This window comes from Natrix helvetica, assembly GCF_964273705.1.
Source record: "Natrix helvetica genome assembly, chromosome: 9".
Lineage (NCBI taxonomy): Eukaryota > Metazoa > Chordata > Lepidosauria > Squamata > Natricidae > Natrix > Natrix helvetica.
The window spans coordinates 25911057-25935751 of record NC_138560.1 but is presented as its reverse complement, the minus strand read 5'-3'; the positions used below and the strand labels follow the sequence as shown (position 1 = coordinate 25935751).

The 24695-nt window shown below is 50.5% G+C and overlaps 1 protein-coding gene across 3 annotated transcripts; it reads right to left on the bottom strand.

Annotated features, from left to right (window-relative positions):
• Positions 1–412: 412 nt before the first annotated feature.
• On the bottom strand, positions 413–23462 carry ZBTB8A (zinc finger and BTB domain containing 8A). 3 transcript variants are annotated; one of them, XM_081962512.1, is made up of 4 exons: positions 23324–23462; positions 12674–13633; positions 9206–9432; positions 413–1129 (listed from the first exon to the last, which is right to left on the bottom strand). In XM_081962512.1, exons 2-4 carry the CDS (start codon positions 13608–13610, stop codon positions 797–799), a joined length of 1497 nt encoding a protein of 498 aa, XP_081818638.1. In that variant the 5' UTR covers positions 13611–13633; positions 23324–23462; the 3' UTR covers positions 413–796. The 3 variants fall into 3 exon arrangements, with proteins under 3 accessions (XP_081818638.1, XP_081818639.1, XP_081818640.1); XM_081962513.1 differs by having other exon boundaries at positions 9206–9375; XM_081962514.1 differs by lacking the exon at positions 413–1129 and adding an exon at positions 1825–2106.
• Positions 23463–24695: the final 1233 nt, after the last annotated feature.

Here is a 24695-nt window from a genome sequence, read left to right as displayed (position 1 = left end):
CAAGGAAGTGAACATGTGTGAACCCCTGCATCAGGAGGAAAAGCTGCACTACCATCTGTGTGCTCCGGTGCACAGGATTTGAGAAGTGTCAGTTGTTCTGTCAGGCGCAAGGCCTGCCGAAAGGGTTCACTGAAAAGAGATTTGGGAATCAAAAACTGGTTTTGAAAACTTCACTGTTTTAATAAACAAATGATGCTTTGGAGAAGGTGCATGCTTGCTGAAGGATTATGAATTGTTGTCCACTTACATTCCTTTAGATCTACTGGCCGTATTTCTAAGATAACACACAGCTGAGGTTCTTGTCCATGGCTTAGGAGAGGCTGAAACACTACTAAACCTTTTCATATTAGTGTTTATAGTTAAACAAAACTCTTATACTTGCAAAAATTTTAATTCAGTAACTGAATTACTATGAAGTTGTTCACTTTTATTTTGAAGGGCTTCCCAATTCTGTAAAAGGATTAAGAGGACAATTTTATATTATCAAAAGTTATCACGGTCGCCGTTTGCAAATAATTGTTCATACATCGCGCCATCTTGAAATGAGGGCCTCCTTATGCAATAAAATAGTGATACTTGGGAGTAGCTAAATCCAGAAGAGACACAATGGCATGTCCGTCACTGCATGCAGTTGAGCCCAAGCCAGGGGAAGCCTTTAGAGCGGAGTGCATCTGAACCCTGGGCTGGCAGGCAGGCAGGCAGGCAGGCAGGGCGTCAACGCTCAAGACAAGGAATGAGACATAAGGTTAACAGGAGGGGAGGGGGAGGGACTCTATTCACGATCTGTCCTTCATACCTACCTGATATTGGGCTTTACGTCTTTTTCCTCGGCTTCATCGTCACTGTCGTCCACTTGCTGGATAACCAGATCAGATGAGCCGTCCTCTACAATCTCCACATCGGATCTATTGTCTTCGCTGTAATTCCAGTTGGAGTCTTTGTCCTCCTCCAGAGGAAACTCCGGGGGCGGCTCTGTGTCCAGATCAATGCGGATGCTGTCGATCCCAGCTTCGGAGAGGCACTCGTTGCAAAGTCTGTAGCGCCTGGTCCCTTCCTGGACCACCTGGCCGGTCATTTCAGTGACATGGCGCTTGCATTTCCTGCAGATGGGTTTGCAAGCTTGATGGATCTGCAGTGATGGGAGAGGACATTGCCAGAAAGGGCTTAGATGGAAATAGAACCGTGTGGCAATAGCAAGTAATATTCTCCTCACTGAGAGAATGACTCGGTTACATCTAGTCCCAAGTTAAATCAATTTAATCTAGGAAAGACTTTGTCTGTTTATAAGAGCTGGACATAATTCGTGTTTGAATACCATGGGAGGTAAAAGGAACCCCTTCTCTGTGGCTGGGAAGAAAACCCTTTGAAGTTGTTTATAACATCAGCAGGAGTCAAGGTTGAGTCAAGGCAAATCTAAATTTCAGGATAAGAAGGACTTTCTTCCTGCCTAAATGTAAATGCACTTTTCTCTACACTGAATTTCATTTTGATTTGACAGACAGTGTTCAAATCTGTTGAGATCCATCTGGATCTAGAGCCTATCTTCTGGAGTGGTGGCTACTCCTGCTTTAAGAGTGTTAGACTAATGGCATGAAGTTAATTCTAAGGTACTGAGGCATGTGATATCAAACATATATTGAATGTTCCACTGAAGTCTGGGAATTGGGCGCCTTGTCAGTCAACAGGAGTTCTGTTTTACCACCAGCTTATCAGGTATGTAGGAGCTGAGGATTTGGCTGCACAAAGAGACAACAGCCAACCACTTAATAGCCGGCTATCAACACCCCAATCAACCAATAACAAGCCACTCATCCAGTTGGTGTTTAGACATATTTTATTAGGATTGTGTTTGTAGCTCAGCCAATAGCCATGCAGGTCAAGAGCCAGCTACGTCTTCATTTGATCACTGAACCCAGAGAGCACGCTGAGACCAGCCCCCTTAAGCTCTCAGAGAGAACATGGCAGGATGGAAACGCAATAAACGGATAGAAGAGATGATTCCACCCAGCTCATCAGATCTGTCCTTGGAGAACTTGTCCTTCCAAAGGTGGTTAGTCAGAAGACACCTGGGAAACTGCACAAGAGTCAACATCTGAAGTGCTGCATCTGCACAACACGCAAACGAAGGACGCAATTAGACTCCAGACAGGTTTGGTCGTGCACAAAACCCTGAGCCACCCAGAAGGCAACCAGGCTAACAGTGCTAGCCTGCTGTTGGAATGTCGAGGCTGCAGAACTTGGTTAGCATGTTTCGGAACAGCCGATGATTCCATCTTGTTGGAAAGGCAAGGCAGCTCTTGAAAGTCAGGCCTCTGGCTGTCATCACCCAGCCTCTCTGCCAAGGCTGCTCCTTCTCGCCTGCAAGCGGCTCCTCTTGGCCCCAGCCCCCCCCTCCTGTGCTGAGCAGAGGCTCTTCTGGAACGCTAAGGCCAATCGTGCCTCAGCCTCAGAAGCCTCCGGTCAGATCAGGACCTCCCCTTGGAGAGGGTGCCTGAGGCAAATGGCAGGCAGATGCCAAACGAGCAGCTCTCCGACTCCCATCCAACAATGCTACATTCTCTTATTTTTTTATTTGCCACATTTATTGATAGAGGGCAATTTATAGAAATTGGAAAATTGCATTTCAATGCTTCTTTAATCGATGTTAATCAGGGCAAGGAGCGTCTCTTGAGAAGTCCAGCGGTTGTTGCTTGCTTCCCTGATAGGAATGTGTAACGTCTGGTCTGGTCACATTTTGCAAAATGCTGCTCCCTTTTCCAGGCTCCGAGACGTCCATCTGAGCAGCCCAACGGCAAGAACATTTTTCCTACCCCCACTATGCCAAGCTCACTCAGGAGCAAGAGGGCTCCCTTTCCTTTACAAGTGAGAACGCTGCATCACTTTGACATTATGCACAAGAATGTGGTGTGATGTGCACACCTTCATTGTGTTCTCTAGGTAGCAAGTGAAGCACCTGAGCTTTCTGGAGTTGCAGGGTGATGAGACTATCAATATGGCTACAAAAGGCTTTCATTGGGAAGAAGCATCAGCAACACAAACCTGACACCTGCCTGCGACTCACTGAATCAGATGCAGCTGCTTTAATGAGATGCAGGCAGATGCTGTGCTTGGACTGCTGCCTGTTCCCAAATGAAGCCACCTGCCAGCTGACTTTCAGAGACAAAATTCAGCCATTTGAACCAACCGTAGTTTTGACCTTATGCTGAGCGCCCCACAGGGTAAGAAGAAGGTGCTTCTATGGACTTAACAGATTAACAGAGTTGGAATGGACCTTGTAGGTCATCTAGTCCAACCCCTCACGCAAGCAGGAGATCCTACACCATTTCTGACAGGTGGCAGTCCAATCTCTTCTTGAAAGTCTCAAGTGATGAAGCTCCCAAACCTTCTGAGGGCAAGCTGTTCAATTGGTTGATTGTTCTCACTGTCAGAAAGTTCCTCCTTATTTCTAGGTTGAATCTCTCCATCAGTTTTCATACATTATTCCTTGTCTGGCCTTCGGGTGCCTTGGAAAATAGCTTGACTTCCTCCTCTTCTTTGTGGCAGCCCCTGAGATATTGGAAGACTGCTATCATGTCTCCCCTGGTCCTTCTCTTCTCTAGACTAGCCATGCCCAGTTCCTGCAACCGTTCATCGTATGTTTTAGCCTCCAGTTCCCTAATCATCTTGGTTGCTCTTCTTTGTACTCTTTCTAGAGTCTCAACATCTTTTTATAGGGTGGAGACAAAAACTGGATGCAGGACTCTAGGTGTGGTCTTACTATGGCTTTATCGAGTGGTATTAGTACCTCTCTTGATCTTGATTGTATCCCTCTGTTAATGCAACTTAGGAATGCATTGGCTTTTTTGGCTGCTGCCGCACACGGCTGGTTCATATTTACCTGGTTGTCCACTAAGACTCCAAGATCCATCTCACAGTCACTGCTATTAAGCATAGTTTCGCCCAGTTTATATCTGTACCTTTGGTTTTTCTTGCCTAAGAGCAAGACTTTACTTTTCTCTATGCTGAATTTCATTTTGTTAGATAGGGCCCAGTGTTCAAGTCTCTCAAGATCCTTCTGGATCTTCAGCCTATCATCTAGGCCCAGGATGGCGAACCTATGGCATGCATGCCACAGGTGGCACCCAGAGCCATTTGTCAAGGAACGCGAGGCGTTGCCCTGTCAGCTGGCCAGCGCACATGCGCACACCTCCAGAGGCGTTATAGGAGCCCCCCCGGCAGGCCCTCTGGAGGCTTCAGAAACTTTCCTGAAGCCTCCGGAGCACAAAAGAACGGCCCTATGGGCAAACAGGTTTGTTTGGGAACGGACTTCCGGTTTGCTCATAGGATTGGTTTAAGTTCTCTGGAGGCTTGAGGGACCTTCAGGGGGCGCTGAAGCCTCCAGCAACCTCCAGAGGCTTCATTTGGCGGGGGAGGGAGGCTGTTTTCACTCTCCCCAGGCTCCTATAAAGCCTCTGGAGCCTGGGGAGGACAAAAACAGCATGGAAAAATGGGGGGGGAGCGCCTCTCTTGCGTGCATGCGCACTGGGTGTGTGTGTCACGTGTTGCATTATGGGTGCGGCATGCCCGCGCATTACCCCACTGCGCTCCCCCCCCCTTATGGCACGCGAGCCAAAAAAGGTTCATCATCGCTGATCTAGGTGTTCACTATTCCTGCCAGCTGAGTAGCATCTATTTGCTTTAGAGTAGGTACTCCCTGACTTAGCACTGGTCACTTAGCAACTCTTTAAAGTTACAATGCCCCCCCCCAAAAGGTGCTTTCACCTGGCTCTGAAGTTCTGACGGCTGTGGGGGTGGGCAATTATGGTCACATGACTACACCTCAGATGCTCAACAACTGACCTGCACTTGTGGTTGTGATGCGTTTTACAACAGTTGTGCCAAAAAACCAAAATTTACTTTCAGTTTTGGGCAAAAATACCCCATAATAACAGGTTTGCTTTGTGACCACAGTGTTCATTTCGCTTACTGCAACATTCACTTAATGACTGCTGCAGAAAATGTTGTAAAATTGGGTTGGTCACATGGGTGACCTGCTTTATGACTACCGTAACAGGCAGGCTCCATTTTGGTCATAAGTCAAGTGAAATCAACTACTACTACTACTAACCAGTTATTGTTTTGGATTCAGTGCAGTGTAAAGCCTCATGGCCAAATGGGCCTCCACCTGAGAACTTAAGATACTACCCTAACATGTCATTTTTAACTGCCCCCCCCCCCCGTCCCCATCCCACGCCTGCCATTTTCTTCATTTAAACAAGGAGCCTGGCTTGGATGGCATGCCTTTGGCCAGCATTTTGAGTTTCTGACCTCTTCCACATCAATTTCCTTGAACCCGGCCCATCCGGTGTGCAATTCAGCTGCTCCATAGTCCACATGTGAAGCTGAATGGAGGAAAGAGAAGGACTCTTTCAGAGCAGCTGCTGTAGGGCAGGGAGTTCAAATTCTCCAAGCACATCAATCACCACTGAGAAGTCACTAGATCAGGCAGGAGTCCTGTCTGGCAGGACCCAGGAAGTGGGCCTTTTCTGCCGCTGTGCCTGCTGTTTGGAAGCCCCTTCCCCTCAATATTAGGCTGACCCCAACTCGTATGAGTCTTTGGGGAAGCTTTTAAGATCTGGCTGTTCTCCTGGGCATGGTTGTGGAAAGGGTAATGAGTTTGAGAGGCATTATTAATATCTCCTATAATATGTCTTATTTGCCATTTCTATTTCTCTGTTGTATTGTCATTTAATGATTAAGAGCCATGGTGGCACAGTCGTTAGAGTGTAGTACTGCAGGCTACTTCTGCTAATCAGCTGCCAGCAGTTTGGCAGATCGAATCTCATCAGGCTCAAGGTAGACTCAGCCTCCCATCCTTCCAAGGTCGGCAAGAGGACCCAGTTTGTTGGGGACCAGATGACTCTGTAAACCACTTAGAGAGTGCTGTAAGGCACCGTGAAGTGGTATATAAGTTCTAAGTGCTATTGATATTGCTCTGATGTTAATGTTTTAGTCTAGTCAGGAACTAGTTTAGTCTAGTCAAAAAATAGTCTAGTTTTTTGAACTAGTACACAGCACTACTACTAATCCATTATGAAAAAACGTCTATTGTAGATCACGTATGGCTTCAATTTATAGCATTCAGTGCTTTCTTCCACCCACTCTATGTAAAGGGCTAAAAGCACATTTTTATTTTTGGAAGGAAAGGTTTCCATTCGTTTCTTTTTTTGGCAACAGGCAGACCTGGCATTGCCTTTGACTGCACAAACAGGGCTTTGAAAGTACCAGGAATGTTTAAGTATGATAAAAGGTCTGAAGCTTTCGTGAAAAAGTGACCGATCGTTAGAAAAACCCTGGGCTGCCTAGGTGATAATACAGGATATCTCGTATTTGCGCAACTGCAAAAGACTTCTAAAGTTTGTTCATATCTATTATTGAAATGACAGACATGAGAGTTTAAGGTTCCGCTGTATATTGGTCAGAAGGGGTGAATTAGTAGCCACAGGATGGCCAATGGCCAATACGTGAAGATTGAAGTAATGAGATTCTTGTTCTGGAAGAGTCTACATTCTCGGGATGTATCTGTAGTACAAGTAGTCTTCAATTTATAACAGTTGATTTAGTGACCATTCAAAGTTAAAACGGCAGTGAAAAAACTTGCTTATGACTACTGTATTTTTCGGAGTATAAGACGCATATTTTTTCCTCAAAAAAGAGGCTGAAAATTTGGGTGCGTCTTATACACCAAACACAGCATTTTTTTTGCCTCCCGAAGCCCCCCCCCTTCACCAAAATAGCCATGCATAGCCTTATGGAGGCTTGCAGAGAAGTCCTGGGGGCTGGGGAGGGCAGAAATGAGCAAAAAACAGCCCGTTTTTTGCCCTCCCACCCCCCAGCAGCACTCTATAAGCCTCCATAAGGCTATGCATGCAATTTTTTTGACAAAAAACAGGCCATTTTTTAGCAAAAAATGGCCATATTTTGCCCCTCCCCCAGCACCCTGCAACCCCCCCCAATGCTATTCATTTGGGGGGGGAAACGGGCCCGTTTTTGTGAAAAACAGGCAGTTTTTGGGAGGTTTGCAGAGTGCAAAAACTTTTTTTCCCCATTTGGAAAGCTCTTTAACTGATTGATGAGAATTACATTGATCAAGTGCTGTGCCAGCAGAAACACCTATCTATCTACTGTATTCCTCTCTCTCTGTTTCTCTATCTATCCCTCTATCTACCTACCTACCTACCTACCTACCTAATCTCTCTCCTCCAACCTATCTACTGTATTTCTCTCTCTCTATCCCTCTACCTACCAACCTATCTACTCACTCACTCTCTCTCCCTACCTATCTACTGTACTTCTCTCTCTCTCTCTTTCTCTCTCTCTCTCCCCCTACCTACCTACTGTATTTCTCTCTTTCTTTCTCTCTCTCTCCCTTTATCTACGTACCTACCTACCTACCTAAGGACTCTCTATCTCTCCCTACCTATCTACTGTATTTCTCTCTCTCTTTCTATTCTCTCTCTGTCCCTCTACCTACCTACCTACACACACACACTCTCTCCCTAACTACCTACTGTATTTCTCTCTTTCTTTCATTCTCTCTCTCTCTCTCTCTTTCTCTCTATCCTTTTATCTACCTACCTAACTACTCTCTATCTCTCCCTACCTATCTACTGTATTTCTTTCTATTTCTCTCTCTATCCCTCTACCTACCTACCTACCTACCTACCTACCTACCTACCTACACTCTCTCTCTATCTCTCTATTTCTCTCTATTTCTCTCTATTTCTCTATCCCTTTATCTACCTACCTACCTAACTACTCTCTATCTCTCCCTACCTACCTACTGCATTTCTCTCTTTTTTCCCTCTCTATCCCTCTATCTACCTACCTACTTTTTTTTTTAATTTGCCTCTTCAAAACCTTGGTGCGTCTTATACTCTGAAAAATACAGTAGTTTTCACACGACAGTTCCAGCATCTCCAGAGTCATGTGATAAAAATTCAGGCACTTGACAAGCAGCATGTACTTATGGCAGTTGCAAGATCCCAGGGTTAGGCGATCACTATTTGTAACCTTTCCAGCCAGTTTCTGACAAGCAAGGTCAATGGGGGAAGCCACTTTTGCTTAACGACCACATGGTTCACTTAACAACTTCAGTGGTTAAGTCTACACGATTTCCTTAACAGGTAGGGCAAAAAGGGTGTAAAATAGGGCAAAATGCACTTAAGAACTGCTTTGCTTAGCCACACAAACTTTGGGCTCTATTGTACTTCATGGTGGCTGTGGCATCGCAATCAAAGCGCCCGTTCAAAAGGCAGGGGGAGGAGGGCCTCAGTTCCAACACCAGGCCCACAATCTTGCAGGTTCCAAGCAGACAGAACCTGACAGGTCAGAGCATGCAGTGGCCATTGGCCATCTTCTCCCGGATGGACATACCAGGCGTCCCAGGCAGCTGAGGAGTTTATGGCAGGTCTTAGCCTTCCTCCGGCCATTATCCACCCCTACTGGACAGGTAGAAAACTAGAACTGGCCCCTGTGCTGTGGAACTGGCAGAGAAGCCCTATGGAAAAGGATATGGGCTGCATGTTAAACCACTTTAACTGGCTATTTACTCCTGGATTCTGGAAGGGGCTGCTGCTGATAGAATGGATAGGCCAACAGAACTGATCGAAAAAAGTATTTCATGATGCAATATAATGTTAATTCTGACATGTTATTTGTATTTTATTTTTTAACTCCAACTGAGTTGGGGGGTTAGTTGAGTTCAGCCCACAAGACAGAGCAGTTTTGCAACTGAACTAAAAAAATAACCATTCCAAAACTAAAATGATGCTTCGACATCCCACTAATTCCAATTGTAATATCAATATGTGATTAACACTGCCTTGAAATTAGAGCAACTTCAGAGCATTCTACCATAGTTGCATCAAGCTCCAATTGTATTCCTATTTGCCATTTAAGCCCAAGTTACTTTTCTTGGGCTTTAGAATTAACATTTCAGCTAAACATACAAAATGGGATTTTTTAAAGAAGCTGCATTGTAGCTGCTGTTTCTCTACAGTGCAGACTTTGCCTGGAGGACACATGCTTTGCCCATCTGGCATTTCCAGATGTGTTTCACTACAACTCCCAGAATTCCTAGCGTGTGTGTGTGTGCGTGTGCGTGCGCGTGCGCGCACATGTTGGTACCATTTTAAAGCGAAACAAAAAAAAAAAGTAAGGTTACCGTCCGAAAGTGGCTGCTCAAGTGATCCAGCCGACTGAATCTTTTCCCGCAGGCTTCGCATGGGTACGGCCGCTCTCCCGTGTGGCAGCGAAGGTGTCGCTTCAGATCTGCTTTCCGTTTCACCACGTGGGTGCAGAAGGGGCATTTGAACCTCATCCGTGGCAGGTCATCTGGAACGCAAAGCAATCCCTTCAGCTGCAAAATCCTCAAGACGAACACCAGCTGGCCTGAGTGGAAATACCGGTCATCCAATGGCTTTGGAAGGCATATGGAAAAAGCATTCTGCAACCTTGGCAACTTTAACACCTGTGGACTTCAACTCCCAGGATTCCCTAGCCAGCAACTCTGGGAGTTGAAATCCACATGAGTTAAAGTTGCCGAGATCTACTATAAAGTGCGCAAAGTGGTTGATCTTTGTCTGCTTGTTTGACTGAATCTCATTAAAGTGAGCACAACTTGCAACAGATTCTGTTGGAAACTGCAGGTGGTCCTCAATTTATGACTAGCTCCTTAGCAACTGTTCAAAGTTATGACAGGCTTTTCCAGGGCTGCTTACAGCTCAAATTCAAAATTGTGATGCTGCCCCACCCCCCAGCCTGTGACTGCATTTTGGGCATTTGGCAACCAGCCCACATTCACAGCCGTTTGCAGTATCCCAGAGTCACAATTTACAACACTTTTTGCTAGAAATAGGTGCTTATTTTCCATTTCGGGTAAAACCAGCCCATTATGAACCACTGCTTAACAATTGCAGCATTACAATCAGGGGGAGCCATGGCCTGCCTAATGATTGGCACAAACCAGTTACAGTCAGGGCCACTAGAACAGCCCGGCCCAGTCAGAGTCTGCCCAGGAGCCCAGTGAGGAGGGTGAGAAGTTGAGTGAGAAGTTTCCCCACAGGCTTCTTTGGTCCCCGGATGCCAGAGGCCGGTTCCCGGGGCCAAACTCACCCTCTGGCACCAGAAGCTTTTTTCCAACTGCTGAGTGGAGGAGACAGATTTGGGCAGAAAATGAGGTCTGTTGCTTCTCCCCACTTTGCTGATGGGACTGAAGGTGATATGCTTAGGTTGTTATTGTACTGTAATTATGGGTCATCTGGATTACTCGTTGCTCTGAAACCTGTTTTTGGTTAAAGGGTGGGTATAAATACAAGAAATGAATATGGAGGAAGGAAGGGGAAATTGTTTAGGCTTGGGATACGCAAAACACAGAGGGAGCTCAGCTTTTCTTCTTGGAGGTTGGAGAAAACCCCAAAGAGCCTCAGCCTGCTGGTGATTTCTGCCCAAGGCGCTCCCTGCAATCAGGGAATCAGTTCAACCCTTCCCTTTGGAGCTCCTCTGCCCACCCACCCCCACCCCCCGCAAGCTCAATGGGTGCACGGATTGGCACCTTGCTCAACTTTGGCACGGCCACAAGGCCAGAACTCAGAAATCACCAGCAAGAAGATAAAAATCAGAGATGTAGTTTCCTAACATTCAAGTAGGAACTAATGGGGCCTCCCAAAAGATGGTCCTTATTTTCATTTTTAAACTCAGCAGTCAATTATTTTGGTCACCACATTGCAAAAAAGATATTGAGACTTTGGAAAAAGTGCAAAGAAGAGCAACTAAGACAATTAAAAGCCTGGATATTAAAACGTATGAAGAAGGATTGCAGGAATTGGGTTTGGCTAGTCTAGAGAAAAGAAGGACTAGGGTAGAACATGATAGCAATATTCCGGTATTTGAGGCGCTGCCACAAAAAAAGTGAAAAGAGCTTATTTTCTAAAGCCCCTGAAGGCAGGACAAGAATCAATGGAGGGAAACTAACTAAGGAGAAAAGCAACCTAGAACTAAGGAGAAATTTCCTGACGGTGAGAAAAATTAACCAGTAGAAGGACTTGCCTCCAGAAGTTATGGGTGCTCTAACACTGTAGGTTTTGGAGAAGAGACTGGACAGTCACTGGTCTGAAATGGTATAGGGTCTCCTGCTTGAGCAGGGCGCTGGACTAAAAGACCTCCAAGGCCCCTTCGAGCTCTCCCCTCCTCTTATTCTGCAGGTTTTGTGGTTCTTTTGCCGTTTGGTATAGTTAAGACACCATGCTAGGAAGCAGTTTTTGTTCCACCTTAGAAATGGAGAGTCTCCTTCAGCCCAACTCAGTTCCCAGGGTTGTTGTGTGTGGGGGAAATAGGAGGAAGAAGGGGCACTGATTACCATGTTATTTGTAAAAATAATAAAATAGTAATAATAAATATACAATACAAATAAATAGTTGTTAGCTGCCCAGAATCACTTGCTCAAGTTGGGGACTGCAGGGAGAAGCTGATGGCAATTTTGCATGATGCCCCAGGAGTCAATCAAACTAAACCATGGGACTACTTACGATGATATAAAAACCCATTCAGACACTCTTCTCCAACCGATCCCTTCTAACTGTGTGCCGGACTATAATTCAAACCATCTGTGTGCTAAAGAGCTGCCCAAGACAGGCCCTCAACTGGGGAAGACACAACTCTGAGAGTTTATTTCTCTTAAATAAAATAAACTCTGAATTGTGAATGGCTCATGTGAGTTACATGAAAAGCCTCTTTAGATCAAATGCAGTTAGGACACATTCAATGGGTTGCCCTGCTGTGCAGCTGGATGCAACATCTGGTCAACTTGAGCAAAGGATCAAAGAAAGAATTGTGTGTTTCAGTCAGACAGCACTTTCTAAAAGAGGGGTGGGGGCGGGGAGGACATGGGAGGATCTGCTTCTGGCAGCAAACTGTCTTGGGCAGGCAGTACAAAACAGCATTTGGGAATGACCTCCGGGGATAAAGGGAAGAGATGCAGGGGGAGCCTCCAGCGGCTTAACCATCAAAGGAGAAAATTTAGGAAAGACCCACCCTAATGGATTAAGCAGCTAAAAGCGACAGTGGGAAGTTTCTACCTTCAGACCTGCAAGACTCTCTTAATATACCGTATTTTTGGAGTATAAGATGCATCTTCCCCCCCCTAAAAGAGCGTGGAAATCTTGGTGCGTCTTATACACCGGTACGTCTTATAGTCCAAAAAATACGGTACTTTTAGAATAAAGCAGAATGAGCTCCTTAGTCCCATTTCCTGTCTGGTTTACCCAGGAGGGCTAACACGTCGCTACGCCAGCGCACAATCGGCTGGGGCATCTCCAGTGGGATGGGCTTCACTCTGTGCCCAACATGCCCCCCAAAGCCCTACCTCGCCTACCCACCACCACCTTCCCCTTAAGCAAAGAGAGCGAAGAGACAACTCCAGATTGAGACCTCTGCTAAAGAGCTCAGTTTCCAAAATCCACCAAGTCCTGCACAGCACTCAGCAAACATTCCTGGCGCCTCCCCCGAACCTTCACAAGAACGAGCAATTCAGAGGGACCCACCTCTGCCTGCCTTTCATTCCCCACCCGACTGAGCTTCTGCAAAACTCTGGGGCTTCTGCCCGGGGAGGGGGGTGCAGCGCCAAGGCTCTTACCCTCAGCCCAATTCCCCACGACCCCCAAGACGGAGGGCATGCTGGGATACTGCTCTTCGGCTTTGGAAGACTTGGACTTGCTGGCAGAATGGGGCAATTCGTGCTCGTGTTGAGGCACGGCCAGCCCTCTTGCGACTGCATCGGAGCCCTGCCCGTACTGGTAGCTGGTGGGACAGGAATCCCCTTCCGAGTCCACCTGGAGCTCCTCTTCAGACGGAGGGGCGTGGCTCGCCTGCTCGGCAGCCTGGTCCTCCAGCTTGCTTGCTTTGTAGGGCGGGGCGTCGGCAGGCTGGGCCAGCCCCAAATGCCTGCTTTTCTTCAGGGATTCCTGCCTTTGGTCGTGTTTGGAGAGAGGCTGGGCGGCCCTTGGGGCGGACGGGTAGTAGCTGAAGTTGGTCCAGGAGTTGCTGTTGATCACGCAGGTCCCTCGGTCGGGGCTCAGGTGGGAATGGGGGGGGCTGGACTCCGCTCTCCAGCCAGCACTGTACAAGCACAAGCGCTCCACCCCATTGGAGCTGACCTCCTTGTCTGAGAGGCTGAAGTAACGGTCCTTCTCCTTCTCGCTGATGTCCAGGGATGACTTGATGAAAGTCTTGCAGACGCTGATGACGTCGGTCATCTGCAGGAAGCTGGCGGCCGACATGACCTCGATCACGTTCTGGCCGGTGAGGGAGAGTTTGCCTGAATACACAAAGTCCAGAATCACTGAAAAGGTCTCCGGGGAAAAGGCCTGGAAAGTGGCGGTGGTGGGCTGGCCGGCCTCCTTGGAGCACTGGGAGAGGAGCATTTTGAAGTAGCCGCTGCTGGCGAAGAGCACGTTGCGGTGGGCTTTGAAGACCTTCCCTTCCACCAGGATGCTGCAGTCGCAGAACAGGTCCTGCTGGCGCTGCTCATTTAACTGCTGCAGGAGGTGGGACTGGTGGGAGGAAATCTCCATTCTGAAACCGGGCAGGGTTTATGCTGCAAAAGAGCACAGAGAGGGCCTGTTTTTACATACCCACAGCGGCTGCAATGTTTTTAACAGGAAGCTGTTTTCAGACCTTGGGACAGAGATATACCCATTCATTCATTCATTCATTCATTCATTCATTCATTCATTCATTCATTCATTCATTTCTCCAGCTATTTGGGTAGCTATCTCAGTCAATGACTCTGGGTGACCTGTAAGTATCAAAACAATTACATCAATGAAAAGCATTTTACCAAGATGCTTAGCCAGTTAACAGGAGAGCCAGGAAGCTGGGCCCTTAGCACCTGCCATGCTCAGAGCTTGGGAACATAGCCAGGTTTTTAGAGCTTTGCGACAGGCCAAGAGGGTTGGGGCCCTACTAACCTCTGAGGGGAGGAAGCTCCCCAGAACAGGGGCCACTGCCGAAAAGGCCCGTCTTCCAGTCCCCACCAGCCAACCCTCTTTGACTGACGGGATCTGCAGCGGCCCCCATCGGCTAGATCGAATCAGACGGGAGATATTCTGGGAGGAAGGCACCCCCTTGGACAATAGGGGTGGTCTGCTAGGACGTCAGACAGAAGGGGTGAGCTGGACGTCTGGGCACAGAATGGCTCACTCACTCTGAGAGGCAGTAAATCCCTCCTGGCTTGCCTGAAGATGCTGAGGACTGATCCTAGAAGCCTCTTTAGCTGAAAGCATGAAATTATGGATTCCCCTGAAGAGAAAGAAGGCTCTAGTCCATAGGGTTCTAAAGAGAAGAATGATTTAAATAACGAAATTGTGGGAGTCCAGTACTACACTCTGCACCGTGGCTGCTTTAAGATGGAGGGACTTCATCTCCCAGAATTCCCCAGCCAGGCTCCCAGGATTCATTTTGCATACTCCACTGCGGGAGATGATTGTTGTTAGCCTGTTCTGGGATTAGAGCTTTTAATGCTGACAGGGGAAGTCCGGGGGCTGAAATCTTCCTAACTTAAAACTGTTGAGGTTGAGAAACACAGCAACTATTAGAAACAATTCTTCAGGTTTCAGGCAAGTGCAACCACATTCATACACACACACACACACACACACACACACACACACACACACACACACACGGATCCCCAGCTCTGCCCCTGCTCTACTAGTGAGCATTAATACATTGCAGTGGCCTCCGTGGTATTGCTCCTTGCATTGCTGCTGGATCTGGCAAGATGCAGGGTGGAACACAGTCACCAGCTGTTTCTTCCTTCCTGCCTAGCATCACACCAGCCCTCATGCAGTGTCAATCATTATATCTGCTCCCCCCCCCCCCCGGCTTGAACGCAGCAAGGTGGGGAGCTTAGGTAGGGGTCGTATCCGGCAGCGCTGCAAACGCGCATGGGCTTGATGTTCACTGCGGGCTGTGCATGCTATTAAATTGTTTTCTGCATGCACAGAACTTAAAAATAAGATGGCAGCACCTACAGTGGCACCCAGAGAACCGGTTTGGGGGTATCGCAGGTCTGGGTCGCTGCCGCTTCCAGTGACCCAGGCCGCCAAACCACGACCGGTTTGAACCGGTCCGAACCAGTAGGATCCCACCACTGGGCTTGGGGGCTCCCAATATTTGAAAGCATTTTCAGTAGCTACCAAAGTGAGCGATTGTTTCTATAGTGCCGTGTTTCTCAACCTTGGCAACTTTAAGAATTGTGGGCTTCAGCTCCCAGAATTCCCCAGGCAGTCATGCTGGGTAGGGAATTTTGGGAGTTGAAATCCACATATTTAAATGTTGCTAAGGTTGAAAAATATTGCTGTAGTGGAAGCCTTCTCTTTCCAGCCTCTGTATCACTTTCTTCCTTCTCCATAGCTAGTTAATGCACAACCACTACTACAAAGTGACCAGGTTTGGGGATTTGTACAAAAGAGCTTTGATTAACAATTGACCCAAGATACTTTGGGATAGCATGTTTTGGGGATGGTATAGTGTATTATGCAGGGGGATTGATTTGATGATCTCTTAGGTCCCTTCCAATTCTATGATTCTATTATCCTCTTTCTGACACTGAGTTGTTAAGGTTTCTAGGTTTACACAATTGGCTAATTCCAGAAATGCCTAGTGTTGTGTGAATACAGCTAACATGCTGCATTGACTGGAGTGCTAGCAGGTGGCATGTAAGCTAAATTGTTGTTGGTTCCTGTGGATTTCCACAGAAGTTTCGCCTTAAAAGAAAACTGCGCCCATTGATGTTTCATCAGAAAAGTGAGCAGTGGCCAAAAGGATCTCTGCTCCAAATTCACTTCTCATCAATTTTCCACAACTTCACAGGAACTCCTTTTCCCCAGAATTGGTTAAGGGGAGAGAGAGCTGCCTGGTTGGGAAGTTCATGGAGAAACTTTGGCCATTCTTCAGTTGAGCTTTGACTGTAAGTCCTGACTTAAAACCCTTTGAAGTTAAAGGGATACTGAAAAATGTATTATCAAGTTTGAGGGGATGAGGAGATAGAAGGGGAACTCATCAAATTTGCAGTCAATACCAAACGGGGGGGGGGGGGGATAGCCAACACTTTAGAAGATTGGCTTAAGATCCAGAAAAATCTTGAACCCCATCTAACAAGGTGTAATTCAAAAGTAAGGTCCTGTACTTAGGTAGAAGAACCAGGTTCGCCTGGTGCGCCAATTGCGTCCCCTACTGGACCGGGACGCTCTGCGCACAGTCACCCATGCGCTTGTGACGTCCCGGCTAGACTACTGCAACGCTTTCTACATGGGGCTCCCCTTGAGATGCACCCGAAGACTACAGTTGGTTCAGAATGTGGCCGCGCGGGCAGTTTCGGGAGTCGTTAGATACTCTCACGTAACACCTCTCCTGCGCGGGCTGCACTGGCTGCCTGTGGCTTTTCGGGTGCGTTTCAAGGTGTTGATTATCATCTTTAAAGCGCTCCATGGCACAGGACCTAGTTATTTGCGGGATCGTATCCTGCCCCACACATCCCTTCGGCCAATTCGCTCACACAGAGAGGGACTCCTCCGGGTGCCATCCACTAGGCTGTGCCAGCGGGCGACGCCCAGGGGAAGGGCTTTCTCTGTGATTGGCCCGACCCTCTGGAATAATAATAATAATAATAATTTTAATTTGTTAGCCGCTCCCTCTTCACAAAGGACTCGGGGCGGCATACAATAAAACATATTAAAAACATAAAAACATATGTGCAAACACATAAACATCCAAATACACACATATACAGAGACATACATGCACAGAGGAGGTAACAATTACATCACATTAAGAATATTAAAAAATCAACCATTAAAATACCCCTTAATAATAACACAATTTAAAATTTAAAAGGACTGTCAGGAGGAATAAGAAAAACTACGGTTGAGCCAGGCCAGATAATTGAAAAAGGGGGGTCTTAAGTTTTACACGGAAGGAGCGGAGATCGGAAGTAATCCTGATGTCACGGGGGAGGTCATTCCACAGGGCTGGGCCCATCACAGAGAAGGCTCTGCTCCTGGGTGTCGCCCCCCGACACTGTTTAGTGGACGGCACCCGGAGAAGTCCCTCTCTGTGTGAGCGGATTGGTCGTAGGGATGTATGGGGCAGGATGCGATCCCGCATGTAACTAGGTCCTGTGCCATGAAGCGCTTTAAAGATCATAATCAAAACCTTGAAACGCACTCGATAGACTACAGGAAGCCAGTGCAACTCGCGCAGGAGAGGTGTTGCAGGGGAGTATCTGGTCCTCCCCATAATCACCCGCGCGGCCGCATTCTGGACCAACTGCAGTCTCCGAGTGCATCTCAAGGGAAGCCCCATGTAGAGAGCATTGCAGTAGTCTAGGCGAGACGTCACCAGCGCATGGGTGACTGTGCGTAAGGCATCCTGGTCCAATAAGGGGTGCAATTGGCGCATCAGGCGAACCTGATGGAACGCCCCCCTTGCCACGGCTGTTACATGGTCATCCATGGACAGCCGGGCATCCAGGAGGATGCCCAAATTGCGCGCCCGTTCCACGGGGGCCAGTTGCTCGCCCCCGATGGCCAGAGATGGAAGCAACTGGTTGAACCGGGGGGGCGGAAGCCACAGCCACTCCGTCTTGGAGGGGTTGAGTTTTAGTCGGTTGCCATCCATCCAGACCCGTACGGCCTCCAAACACCGGGACATCATTTCGACGACCTCGTCGGGGTGGTTCGGGGTGGAAATGTACAGCTGAGTATCATCAGCATACAGATGATATCCCACCCCAAAGCCACGGATGATCTCGCCCAGCGGTTTCATGTATGTGTTGAACAGGAGTGGCGAGAGCACCGACCCCTGTGGCACCCCACATGTGAGGGGGCTCAGGGTCGATCTCTGCTCCCCTGCCAACACACGTTGCGTCCGGCCAGAGAGGTAGGAGCCAAACCACCGTAAAACGGTGCCCCTGACTCCCAGCCCCTCTAGCCGGTGCAACAGGATACCATGGTCGATGGTATCGAACGCCGCCGAGAGATCTAATAGGACCAGGATAGAGGAACAACCCCTATCTCTGGCCCTCCAGAGATCATCAACCAACGCGACCAAGGCCGTCTCCGTGCTGTGCCCGGGTCGGAAGCCGGACTGGCGTGGGTCTAGATAATCATTCTCCTCCAGGTGACGTGGAAACTGTTGTGCCACCACACTCTCTACAACCTTCGCTAAAAAGGGAAGGTTGGAGACTGGACGATAATTAACTAGCTCCGTTGGGTCCAGGGAAGGCTTCTTGAGCAGGGGCCTCACAACCGCCTCTTTCAAGGCGGCCGGCAGAGACCCCTCGCCCAACGAAGCGTTCACTAGGCCCAGGAGCCAGTCGCGTGTAACCTCCCAGGATGCCAGTACAAGCCAGGAGGGACACGGGTCCAATAAACATGTGGTAGGTCGCAGGCGTCCACGCAACCTGTCCAAATCCTCGATGGCAACCAAGTCAAACTCCTCCCAGAATGGTCCCTCAAGACTCGCCTCGGGCGCCTCCACTGGACCACTGAAAGGGGCCCATCCCATCCGGATTTGAGCGACTTTGTCCTGTAAATATTTCCCAAACTCCTCTGCTCTGCCCTGTAAAGGGGCTTCCCGCGGCCTCTCAAACAAGAGGGAGCGTGTCACCCGAAACAGGGCAGCAGGGCGGTTATCTGCGGACGCAATAAGAGCGGCACAATGTTGACGATTGGCCGCTCTTAATGCCACAAGGTACGTCCTCAAGTAGGCTCGTGCCTGTGCTCGGTCAAATTCGGAACGGATCTCCAACGACTCTCTAGGCGTCTCTTGTGGCATTTCATCACCCTTAGCTCCTCGGTAAACCAAGGGGCCAGGGTGGTTCGTCGCCGCAGGAGAGGCCGCAAAGGCGCCACTCGGTCTAGGGCCCCGGCAGTCGCACTATTCCATGCGTCTACCAGGTCCTCCACCCGGGGGCGGGTCAGGTCTACAGGAGGTGGCCCAAGCTCCGTCTGGAACTTATCTGGTTCCATCAGGCGCTTGGGGCGGAACCATCTAATACCTTCCGGTTCCGCCTCCCCGCAGCGGGGGGTAGCACCAGGGAAGTCAAGTCGGAGAAGTGAGTGATCTGACCATGACAGGGGAGTGGTAGTTGAATCCCCTATTCCCAGATCACTCGTCCACTGGCCAGAGACAAAGACAAGGTCCAGTGTGTGGCCTCCCTCGTGAGTAGGGCCCTGAATTAATTGGGTCAGGTCCATGGCTGTCATGGAAGCCATGAACTCCCGAACCCCCTCAGACGCTTCTCCCATCGACGGCAGGTTGAAATCCCCCATCACTAAAAGTTTGGGGGTCTCAACCGCCACCGATGCGATCAGCTCGAGGAGTTCAGGCAGGGCCGCTGATGTATAGCGAGGAGCCAGGTATACTATCAGCAGGCCCAACTGCCTCCCTGGGCCCCATCTCACGACAAGGGACTCACACCCGGATGTCTGCGGCACAGTGAACTCTCTCGGCTCTAGGTCTTCCCGGATAATCACTGCTACCCCACCGCCCCCTACCCTGGGCCCGTGGCTGGTGGAATGCTCGATAGCCTGGCGGGCACATTTCCACGAGGGGTAAACCTCCCTCGTGGCCCAACCAGGTCTCAGTTATTCCTGCGAGGTCCGGCTCCCCCTCCAAAATTAGATCGTAGAAGAGGGGGGCCTTATTGACAACGGACCTCGCATTGCATAACAAGTCTCAGGCCTTGGGTCTATAGATCCTGACCACCTAGTATGCAGGGGTTGGTGCAAACGAAGGAATGACCTTCCCCCCGACATTAGAACGACCACGGACCTCCGCTCCTTCCGCCAGAAGCTCAAAACCCACCTGTTTCATCTAGCCGGCCTGGCCTAATTCCAGCTTTCCCACCTCAGTTTGTATTTTTAAATTTTACGGTTTGGTTTTAAGGTTACGTTTTTAATTTTTATAAACTTGTACAGGGGTCTGTTTAATCCGATTTTAATTATATTTATTATTGATTGTATGGTTTTAATTTGGTACCTGTACACCGCCCCGAGTCCCTTCGGGGAGAGGGGGCGGTCTAGAAGTCTAATAAACTAAACTAAACTAAACTATCCTCCCCAGGCCCCAGCAGCACTCTGCAGGCATCAGCAGGGCTGGGGGAAGGCAAAAAAGACCCCATTTTTGTGAAAAACCGGCGGAAAACAAGCCATTTTTCGCACTAATCTGAGGTGTTTTTGCCTTCCCCCAGCCCTGCTGAAGCCTGCAGAGGGCTCCTGGGGGCTGGGGGAAGGCAAAAATGCCTCTGCTGCTGGGATGCGGGGGCAGGGATTTGGGAAGCCAAAAATGGCTGTATTCGGTGTATAAGATGCACCAACATTTCCATGCTCTTTTAGGGGAGGAAAGGTGTGTCTGAAAAATATGGTAATCAATAAAGCACCTTGCATCCTAGAGCTGTGGGTGCTCCATTGCTGGAAGTGTTCAAGAATAGATTGGGCAGCCATTTGTCCAGCATGCAATAAGGTCTCCTGCCTTGGGTCTAGACTAGAAGATCAAGGTCCCTTCCAGCCCTAGGATTCTATACTCCTAAAAGTGACAACCGGTCCCTACAGCCATCACAGCATCCTCGGCCATGAGATCGAAATTTGGGCACATGGCAGCTATCATATATTTATGGCAGTTGAATTGTTCCAGTGATCACCAGAAGCAAAGTAAACAGAAGCCACCTTAAGTTAATGACCGCATGGTTCACTTAACTGTGGTTTAAAAAAAGGTGGTAAAATCAGCTGTGATTGACTCACCGACTGCCTTGCTTAGCAATGGAAATTCTTATCCCAACTGTGATCATAAATCAAGGATTATCCATACTCAGCAATATTTGCTTATTTCTGGCTAGTTCTGAATGAGCTGATCATTTTGTTTTTCTCCGCTACTTTAACTACAATAATTACTACACGGTCCTGTTGTGATTCCTGGAGCAACTGGAAAGTGAGCTAATTACAGTATTAAAAAAGAGAGATTGGACATAAGTCAAATGCCTAGTTGAAACTTCCTAAAATTGTCAGGATGTTTCTAAGAAACCCAAGATTGTACAGAGCCTTATGAAAAACAGCACAATACACTTTTGAGCCACACAAGCAGCAGCTCTACAACAGAAAATCAATTTCTGTGTCTCCTTTAACCAGTGAGGTTCACACAGAAACCCCAGTATTTTCTGCTACCCTGAGAAATGGGGCAGAATTTGTTACAAGCAGTCCATCAGAGCTTCATCAGTGTTTCTCAACCTTGGTGACTTTATGTCCTGTGGACTTCAACTCCCAGAATCCCCTAGCCAGCCAGCTGGCTAGGGGATTCTGGGAGTTGAAGTCCACAGGACTTAAAGTCGCCAAGTTTGAGAAATACTGCTCTAAATATTTGCAGCAGGAATTTACAGTGTGCAGCCCCCCAAATCCATACTACACATTTAGAGAATTGGTCACTTTCAGCCACACACAGTACTGAATCCTCAACTTGCCTCTCAGCCCTCATAACACCATACTGGGCCAGCTGTGGTTACCTTGGGAAAGCTCTTCTCTTCTAGTCTAGTCTAGCCTAGTGTAGGCTACCCTACTCTAGTCCTGTCCAGCCTGGTTCATTCCTCGGCAAAAATGTTCCCGTGCAGACCTATTTTTGTTTTGCAATCAGCCCCTTTAGTCAATGGCCATCCTCATACAGCAAACTAACCCCAAAAGCTTGGATACCCACGATACCTTCTTCCCCAGCTGTGTGGTGCATCTCAGCCACTGTTGTCCAAACTGGACTTTATAAGGAAGACTTTCAGAATGGAGGCAGTTGATAATCTTATAAAGAAATATAAATAGGTTACAGGACGTGGCCTGTGCAAAATTCAAAACGCCACCAACTAGGTACAAACTTGGTTGGAAAGCAAGGCCCATTGATGGATAGTTTATGCAAACTTGGCTCAGCTGCTGTGCAAACCCTTTGCCTCTTTGGTTGGAATCTGACACTTCTTGGGTCTGAAGGGTTCACCAAAATCAACGGTTGATTAGCGCCACACATTCATTCCTAAGGGACTACTGCGTGGGGGGGGGGGGGTGTTATTCTGCATTACTGTGGTTTTGGCTGCTGCTATCTTCCCTCCTTTCCAACTTCCCCAGTCCTTTTACCAGGACCCGGGAGGAGCGGAGTTCTGGACGAGGCTAAAGGGCGTCGGGACCGCTGCCCGGACCCCCAAACCAGCCTTCCCCGCCGAGGCTTCGGGCCATTTGAAGCTGCCGCTTAGGTGGACTCGCGCAGGGCGAATCTCTCCGCGGAGCCCGGCTGGTTTCCTCAGGGCGGCAGAAGCCTCCGGCGATGAGGACCGCGGCTAGCCCGCTTAAGTCCCCGGAGGCTGGGCGTCCCTCGCTGACGCGGTTCTGGCCTGCGGCTTGAAGGCTGGGGCTGGGAGAGGGGGCGCTTCCCGGCCCTCCGTTCTTTCCTTGCAGGCCGGAGGGCCCCGCGGGCGGCTCCCTGGGAGTCCGCCGCTTCGTCCGGCGGGGGCCAAACCGCCTTCGCGGGCAGAGGGGCGCGGCGCGTAAAGCGCCATTTGCCCGGCACCGTGAAAGGCAGCGCGAAGCGCCGGGGCAGCCGGAGGGTCCCCGCCCTTCAGGTGCGCTCCGAGGACGGAGCAGCGCGGCCACTGAGGACGCTCCCGGGGGCCGAAGCCAGATGCGCCGCCTGCGGTCGCCCAACCGCCCGCCGCCGCCACGAGCGCCGAGCGGGTAGCCGGGGCAGCGGCGGGGCCAGGCCGGCCGAAGAGGGATCGCGGCGGCGTATTGGCAGAGGGCGCCGTCAGTCTTTGGCCGCGCTTCCGAATTGGCTGCGCGGGCGTCGGGAGCCCCGGAGCCCGCCAAGGCAGCGGCGCTGGCCCGGGAGCCCCTGGAGGCTCGCAGGGGGAAGCTCGCTCCCGCCCGACGGAGAGCCGCCCGGCCGGCGCTGGAGGCGATGCGGCAGCCCGCGCCCTCCTCGTCCTCCCCGTTCGGTGCCCGGCCAGCAGCGCCGCCCCGGCAGCCCCGGCCTCGCCGCCCTTTGTTGCGAGGAGCGAGCGCCGCGCCCGGGGCGGCGACAGCAGCAAATGGCGCCCGGCCGCCCCCCGGGGCCGCTGGTGCGCCGGGCGATGGGGGCGGCGGGCGGGCGCAGGCGGGCACCCTTCCGGGCGGTCGAGGCGGAGGCCACGGGGCGCGCTCAGCCCACCCGACGCCCTGCTCGGCCGGACTACTGCGGGGCGCCGCTGGTGACTTACCGCTCGGCGGAGGCTGGGCAGGGCTGGCTGCGGCTCCGGAGGCGGGCGAGCGGGCAGGCGGGCGGATGGAAGGCGGGAGAGGCGGGGGTGACGGTGCGGAGCGTCGCGGGCTCCGCCGCCCCGCCGCCCGGCCGGAGAGAAACAAAGGTGGCTGCTGACGTGGGCGGCGGAGAGAGGCGCCCAAGGGCCGGGGACACAGTTAAAGGGGCAACGCAGCGAGCGCTGCAGGAGCCAAGCACGCACGCCGCTCTCCGCCTGGCCGCGCGCCCCCCTCCTCGCCGCCTCCGTCCCGCCAGGCGCCCCCCGCCGCTGCCCCGCCCGCCCTGGCGCCCGTCCGGCTGGCGTTGCCCTCCGCGGAGCCCTCGGAACGCCCTCCGGCGCCCTGCAGCCACGCCCGGAGGGCTTCGCGCCGCCCGCCTTGTTGGCCTCTCCCCGCCCGGGCTTTGCTGCGTCCCCCGACCTGATGCGAGAGGAGCGGGTCGGAGGAGGCGGATGCCCGCCCGGGGTTCCGCCCGCAAGGACGGCCTGGGCGGCCCGAGTGGGACGAGCTGGCGGGGGAAGCGGCCGGGCTCCCGTCGCCTCTGACCAAATCCAGCCCGCCGGGCGAGCTCCGGGAGGCCGAGGGCGGCCGAATAACGGGCCGGAGCGCTTCCGGGCGGTGCAAAGCTCTACCAAAAAGGGAGCGGACGATGCCAGGGGCGCCTGCGGTTCCTGAACGGGCGAGGAGCGGGTGGTTGGAACCGCCTCTTCTCCGGCTGAAACTGAAAAATGCCCCAGCATCTCGCAGGCCCCGGGATGACCCGAAGAAGCCCCGTGTGGGTCCGCGATCTTTGTCAGGGCTTTTCTAGAACAAGCCCGGAGGCCATTCGGTTCCCCCGCCGCCCGGGGCAGAGAAGGGCGTCCGCCTTCCCGGAGCTGCTCCGACCGCGGCTTTCCCTAAGAGGCGGATTCCGCCCGGCCGCCATTCAACCCTCTGGAGCTCCCGCAATTATTACCCAGCTGGATCGGAGCGAAAGTATCTTTCAATAAAAATCGGTGTGTTTGTGTGTTATTTGCTGAGAAGAAGTCTCACCTTGGCCAAAGGAGGGTTAATCCGGAATATGAATCAACCAAGATTCTCATAGATTACCTAATGTACAAGTCTTCATTGAGAAACAGCTGGGTGTCATCCAGTTCCAGTTGAGGGGCAACTATTGTGCACCACTGCTATTCCTACTAGATCAGGTCAGGCTTAACAGGATGTGACACTTTGCTAGGTGAGCTCAAGATAAGCCCAAGAATTTGTGATCGCTTCTTTAACCCTGGATTTGGAGTTCTGTAAAGAGCAGGGATCCCGTTTGCTCTTTGGCTATTCTTTACTTTGGTGCAAAAG

What these genes read in the sequence shown, in the direction of transcription:
- ZBTB8A (XM_081962512.1), bottom strand. Translation starts at nt 13,610, where the DNA reads ATGGAGATTTCCTCCCACCAGTCCCACCTCCTGCAGCAGTTAAATGAG. An exon ending in CGTGGGGAATTGGGCTGAGG is followed by an intron (nt 9,433 to 12,673) that starts GTAAGAGCCTTG and finishes ATTTCCACTCAG; the next exon opens with GCCAGCTGGTGTTCGTCTTG. An exon ending in TGAGCAGCCACTTTCGGACG is followed by an intron (nt 1,130 to 9,205) that starts GTAACCTTACTT and finishes CCATCACTGCAG; the next exon opens with ATCCATCAAGCTTGCAAACC.